Below are 7,079 nucleotides of genomic sequence, written 5' to 3'. Positions count from 1 at the left end.
TATTAGGAATTTCGTTGTCTTTATTTATAATGAGAAATTAATCAAAATTATTTAATTTAATTTGTTTTTATTTTTGGATAGCTTCATGGATAATCAACATTGTGACAATGAACGCGCAAGACCACACGCGCCGCCAAAGCTTTTGGTGAATTGAATCTCAAACGCGATAACGAAGCTCTCTAAGTTACTGCATGATTGTTTTATAATTTTTATAAAACCAATTTCTTCTAATTTTAAATATATTTTCAATGAATTCGTGATTATTCGTCGTCATGCGTGGACTAAATGCGTGACAAATTTAAGATCACGCTTGTGTTTCTGCCAAATCTAATCTAATCTAATCATATTTATTTATATAGCGCCTTTCTTTGCAGATACGAAGCGGTTCTGTCCCTGGTCATTGGATTCACATGCTAAGTGTTGCTGCTGTATTCAGCGCAGGAGCAAGCAACCCCACCAGGTACCCATTTATACTCCTGGGTGGAGAGAAGCAATGCAGATAAAGTGCCTTGCTCAAGGACACAAGCGAAATGCACAGCGAGTGATTGAAACACCGACCTCGAGGTTGGGAAACCAAACCTTTCACGCTGCGCCAAACCGCTTCCAAATACGTGTTACATCCAAAATCACTTTGAAGCGGGACCGTCCCGCACGATGCGCGAGAAACGGTTGGTAATGCGTGTTGTAAGCAAGGACCCAATAGTATTTTGTTACGTTTCTTCACAGAGGGGGGTTCGTCCGAACCCCTTGAACCACCCCCGCCCCCACCCTGGATCCGCCACTGCTTTCCATTGACACCAATCATGACCATGTTTTATGTGTTGCGTCAGCCATCTTGAAATTCAAAATGGCGGCCGATGACTTTGGTAAAAAAAATGGCACCTAACTTTTTTTAATTCAGCGCAGTAAAAATGATAAAATTAGTCAATAAAATCTATTTTTGCTCAAAAATCTATCTGGATTACATAGAAAACTAGCTTAAATACTCCTTCTTATTTTATGTACATTTTAAGTAAGTATATTTTGCGATTATTTTTAAACAAATAAACACCTATTTTTAATTATGTTCCATTCTGGCTTGAGTGACAGTAGTTTTTATATGTCTAGTTTGTTGCCTGTCTAGAAATTATGAGTTTAGACACCAAAATCATATCTGTAGCTTATTTAATTTCAATTTTATGCACATTTTAGATAAATTTGGCGGCCATTTTTCAAAATGGCCGCCATTTGTATACAAGGAGTAAAATCAAGTGTCAACAGGGCTTAGGGTGACCGGAAGGAATAATTAGGATATCTGGCTATGTGGATTGCTTCTAACATTCCACTCCCCCTAACTCATTTTCTTCAGATTTTTTTTCTAGTCTATTATTCCTGAAGTGCTCAACTCAGCCACAATGGTCGCGTCAACTTGGATGTGGACACATCACCCATTCAGAGGTCTTGGACTTCTCGTCAGAGAAACTCTAGCGCCCCTATTGCCACTTGGATTCAGCAAACTTCTTCAGCCGTAAAATGTTGAATTTTTGGTGATTTTAAAAATGTGCGTTTATTCCTTACAGTGGCAAAGTGTGATGCTCCTAATGGAACCATCGCCAATGGTAACTCGACAGTTACACTCGGTAAAAAATATTCAACTGGAAGCATTGTTGAATATTCATGTTTCCCAGGTTACAGAATCAAGGGCTCATCGTGGCAGTCATGTCTATCACGTGACTCGCTAATTGGCGAATGGAGCAACCCGCCACCAACTTGTGAAAGTAAGAAACGTAGTAAAAGTTTATATCATTATCATAACACTATAGAGCTGTTTGATCGATTATAAACCAACACAATAGATAAGATAAGGTAAGATAACCTTTATTGTCCAACATTACACTGGAAATTTGTTTTCTCTTGGACAATATGAAACACCTAGAATTCACATAAAACACAGTACTATCGAAAAGACACTTAAAATTCACATCACATTTTAAAACCGATATTACAATTAGTAAAAAGACAATTTAATAGTGAGTAACATCTTAATTTTACACTTGACTTTGGATCATCTAGAATAACCTTTAGTACACACTTATCGCTTGGATCCAATGAATTTATTCAATAATATTCGACAATTAAACATGTCCATTACATAAAATAACTAAAACTGTTGGATAGATGATAACACTTGGTAAGATTAAAATAAGAGTTTAAGATTACAGACTTGGTGTTAAAGTGTGTTAAAATACAGAAAGGGAGGTATAATTAATAGGGAGCTCTTGATTTGTGCGACGATGTGACGCAAGAACGGATTCACTCATGCATAAATTAAGCCTGCCGCACACGAGAGCTATCTGCTTACGCCAAGTGTCATTCGTGGCATTTGGCGTACGCACATAGCTCTCGTGTGCGGTGCAATTTCGAAGGTTTTTTTGTCATTCGGCGTGGCGCTTACGCCAAATATCTATCGTGTTTGATTTTTTTGGCAAATTCATAGCGTGTGCAGCGAACAAAAGCTATCTGCTTACGACTTACGCATACTACGCATGCGTAACCATACGCCCACGTGTTAATTAGCTTGCACTTAAATTATTAACGATTATTACACCTTAAATTTGTTTGACTGAACTGTAAATTGCACCTTACCTCTTTAATATTATGGTATCGTTATGGACAATAGCAGCTCTTCCTTGGGGCGGATCTGGGAAGGGGGGGGGGGTGGGGTCAGTGTGTCCACCTTGGGAAAAAAAATAAAATTAAAAAAAATTAAAATTAAAAAATTAAAAAATCTCTGTATACCGGTACACACATAGGCCTATTTATTGTAATAAGAATGAGAAAAATTTACCTAAGGGGAAAACCTTGAATATAAAAAAGTCGGGAAGCTCATTTCTTGCCATCAAATAATCAAAATTTTCCCGGGGAGGGCCTCCGACCCCCGTTTTATGGGGTTCATCGATTCATTGAAAAAAGAATATGTGTGTAGCGACTCAATCTTGGTCATGTACTGTATATAAACACATAATAGGGCTACTAGTATTTACTGTAATAAGAATGAGATAGTTTACCTGACCGTTTTCAAGATAAAAGGGGGAAAACCTTAAAATTTGAAGAACTTAAAAGTCATTAAAAGACACCTCAGAAGTCGGGAAAGCTCATTTCCTGCCATCTAGCGATCAAATTTTTCCCGGGGAGGACCCGCGGATCCCCTTTCTCTTTGGGGTTCAAAGATCCATGGAATCGTTTTCAAGAAGGGAAAACCATGAATTTTGAATTATTTCCCATGGGGAAAACCCCCGGAGCCCCTTTATTAATTTATCGATTCATGGAAAAAAAGAATACGTACGTATGCAACTTACTATTTTTTTTTCCATGTATATGTGTATACACACATATAACAGACCTATTTACTATAATAAGAATGAAAAAGTTTACCTGACCGTTTTCAAGAGAGGAAAACCTTGAATTTTGAAGAACTTAAAAGTCATTAAAAGACACCTCAGAAGTCTGGAAAGCTCATTTCCCGCCATCTGAGAATCAAAATTTTCCCAGAGGATGACCCCACCCCCTTTCTTTTTAGGGTTTTATGAAAAAAAAGTATGAACCCCCACCCCCTAAATTCGGCGAAATTGCTCGTATACGCAGATGACTTTATGTGACATAAGTACGTTCAACAGTCCTACCGCCGTCGTGCAATCGAAGCTCCCTAACATTGAATTGTTAATACTTGACATCATCGAGGTTTCGTTGATGTATGACTTTGTCAGACTATGTGAGCTAATCACAGTAAGTTTACATCTTTTGTGCTTGGTTTATTATCGAGTTCTACAGTCATAATAGACAAACCAGATGAAACTATTCGATTATTCAATTTATGACAATATAATAATAATCCTTTTTAATTTTGTTTTGGTTCTTAGAGGTAAAATGTCACGATATTGGATACCCGGAGAATTCGAATCGCATTGGCAAACCGCCGTACTTCATCGGAGCGGAGGTCAGATTTCGGTGTATGAGTGGGTACACCCTGATTGGCTCAGAGTCACGCAAGTGTCAGGAGAACGGCAAATGGAGTGGTTACAATACAATCTGTGAACGTGGCGGTAAATTTGTTTCCGATGACTATTAGACCCACGTTATAAATTGTATATAGATGCGATGAGGATATCAAAAAGATTGTTTATGATAAGCCCAAGAGTACAGAACACGCACAGAAAAATTCCACAGGCGCTGCCTAACCGAAGTCTATAAATGCATTTTTTCTTGTTACGTTTCAGATGGGGATTGTAAAAATCCAGGTATTCCTATGAATGGGCGAAAACAAGGCCAGAGCTATAATCGTGGAGACACTGTGCTTTATTATTGTGATAGCGGATTCTCACTTATTGGCTCGAGAAATCGAACTTGTTTGACGACAGGGAAGTGGAGTGGGACACAACCTACCTGTAGAGGTAGGCCTATGTGGATTATAATATTCAAAAACAATGTGTTTTTTTTACTGATCACACGCAAGACCTGTGGTGGATTCAAGGGGCCCAGCCGCCCCCCCCCCCACTTGTTCACATTTAAAGTCAGACTCCGGAGGGGGAAAAAGGGGCGTAATTACCCTTTTCCCACCATTCTCCCCCCCCCCCCCAGTTTTTAAATATTCAAAAATCTGTATCTCATTATCCGTTCCCCAGTTCTTCGTCAAACAACTTTTTTCTGTCTTAGAAAAATCTGATCTACAACATATCAAATTCCCCCCCCCCCCCGGAGCCTGACTTTAAAAATGGAGATATAAAGACAATTATATTTAAACTTTAAGTCTGAGAGTGCAATTTCCAGCCATCTAGAGGTGCCATAATCACAAATTTTCTTACCTCAACTCCAACCATAGTGGGGCTGAGGTGGTTAGATCTTCCATCTGTGGAAGTACCTCCAGGGCCCCCCTCTATTTTGAATTCCTGGATCCGCCACAGAGACCATTTGTATGTGTTAAACTAAAGAGCGCATAAGGCAATTCATTTGAATATTCCACTTTACCATATAATTTACGATATGTTGTTTATAACACAGGCCAGGGGGATTATGACGACCCCGCAAGAGTTGCAAACACTTTTGGAAAAGTACTCGACAAATTTGTGGAAGATACTGAAGCCCCAGAAAGCAATGGTGACTCTAGAGGGCGCACTATCGATTTAAATTATGGCGGACGATTGGAAATGTATATGGCAATCGACGGGTCCGCAAGCGTAGGACGAAGCAACTTCCTTCGCGCCGTTAAATTTGCAAAAACTCTAGTTGAAAAAGTATGTACACAGAAAACCATTTATTTAATATCAGATACCGTACTTTCAATTCCAAGAAAAAAAAAACCCCATTTGCTTTTAGATGAGTGTTCTGTGTTCTAATTGACGTCATCATCATCATCATCATCATCATCATCATCATCATCCTCTCATTATCAATATCACTATCATTAGCATTCTCATCATAGGCCTATTTTTATTAATATTTTAAGCCTGTGATTAGTCTATTTTTTCCTTTCAATGTCAGTTTTAATTAGTTGTAGCTTTCGCGGCTGTTTTCCCAACGAAAGTCATCAGCAATTTGATCATGACTTATAATAGTGACATGGCCACAGGCAGGATGACGAGTCACATAGCAGGTCTCTGAAAATAACCCCGTAAATTGTATCTGGTGTCCCTGTTTATGGCTAAATTGGTGGCTTATGATGCTAATGAATTTCAACAATAAAATTCAATATATAACATTGGTGCATTATCATATTCATAAGAAAATATGGATATTATATTCTTTGGATAGATCTTTTTTATTAACTGGTAATCAATTTAATTACTCATGTAGTAGAAAAATTTCTTTAAATTACCGAAAACTAAATATTTTCGACCGATAGTTTTCGCAAGCTTACGAAAATTCTAACGAATACGGTACGTCATCAAATTGTTAGACAACCCTTCCCCTACAATATCTGTTACAACGATAGGCGATTCATGCCTTTTGCATGAATCAAGGATCATATTCAGCTCTCGTACAACATATTGTCAAGAATGTTTTAGACACGAATGATAAGGATAATGAAGTATTCGTTATCCTTTTCGTAAGGTTGCGCAATCTCCCTACTGAAATCCCCGCTAGAATAAGTTTGAACGAAAATGAGGGTAGGCCTACATGTAATTTCACCATGCGGTGCCGGGTTTTACGATGGAGCATAAGTAACACGGAAGATTATTGTGTTGTTTTATGTTTATGATGAAATACATCCCTCTATCTAAAACGATAGAACTTAAAGAAACAAAAAGATAAGAATGTAAAATTGAACTAAACGAATAATAAATATCCGTATAGACAGGTGTTTCAGGAAGACCAAAAGGACCACGGTACGGTGCACTGTCATATACTGACGTCCTATGTGACAAATTTGATGTGACAATTCATGATACAAAAGAAGGGGTCTTCGATGAATTAGACGCATTCAAATATCCGACAGGTAATTAAATGATTGGTGTTTTATTTTTGATTATAAATAAATTAAAAGATGAAAAGCAGTGACTGAAAGGGAAGGTGTTTATAGTGAAATGACAAAGGGAAAGGATTTTAATAATGATGATTATGTATGATAATAATGATTATAAAATGATGATGATGACTATATGATGATGATAATGGTCATGTTGATGATAATAATATAGTGATGACGATGATGCTGATAATGCGCTGCTGATGATGACAATGAATATGGTGGATATTATGATGACGAACATGATAAATTGATTATTATAATACAATAATAATAATAATTATTATTAATAAGAATAATGTAACGCTGTAATCGTTATTATTATTATCATTATTATTAGAGGTTGGTGGGACATCAACGGCAGCTGCATTGGAGGAAATCTTTAACATGATTGCCTTAGCGGATGCCAAATGGGAAAGAGTCGACAATATACCTGGAGTACAGCCTCCAAAGCGAGTGTTGATACTCATGACTGACGGTAAGTAACAGGGCCGGCGGAACGTTTTTCAAAGTGGGGGGGCCCAACTTATAAGCAGGCGCGTAACAGGGGTCTTGGGTCGGGGGGGGGGGGCAAAGG

General features: G+C 37.9%; 1 protein-coding gene across 1 annotated transcript in view; it reads left to right on the top strand.

Annotated features, from left to right (window-relative positions):
* The first annotated feature begins 1,402 nt into the window (after positions 1 to 1,402).
* LOC117122123 (complement factor B-like) overlaps positions 1,403 to 7,079 on the top strand; it is a 15,276-nt gene continuing 9,599 nt past the window's right edge. Inside the window, exons 1-6 of the mRNA XM_033267599.1 lie at positions 1,403 to 1,757; positions 3,900 to 4,082; positions 4,257 to 4,430; positions 5,038 to 5,270; positions 6,331 to 6,472; positions 6,843 to 6,980. Of these exons, the coding sequence (XP_033123490.1) occupies positions 3,992 to 4,082; positions 4,257 to 4,430; positions 5,038 to 5,270; positions 6,331 to 6,472; positions 6,843 to 6,980 (778 nt within the window). The 5' untranslated portion in view covers positions 1,403 to 1,757; positions 3,900 to 3,991. The remainder of the gene's footprint in view (positions 1,758 to 3,899; positions 4,083 to 4,256; positions 4,431 to 5,037; positions 5,271 to 6,330; positions 6,473 to 6,842; positions 6,981 to 7,079) is intronic.

This window comes from Anneissia japonica, unplaced genomic scaffold (assembly GCF_011630105.1).
Source record: "Anneissia japonica isolate Jap-2015-1 unplaced genomic scaffold, ASM1163010v1 scaffold288265_len830512_cov201, whole genome shotgun sequence".
Taxonomy (NCBI): domain Eukaryota; kingdom Metazoa; phylum Echinodermata; class Crinoidea; order Comatulida; family Comatulidae; genus Anneissia; species Anneissia japonica.
Note: the sequence above shows the minus strand (reverse complement) of the source record. Positions and strands in the feature narration are given on the sequence as shown.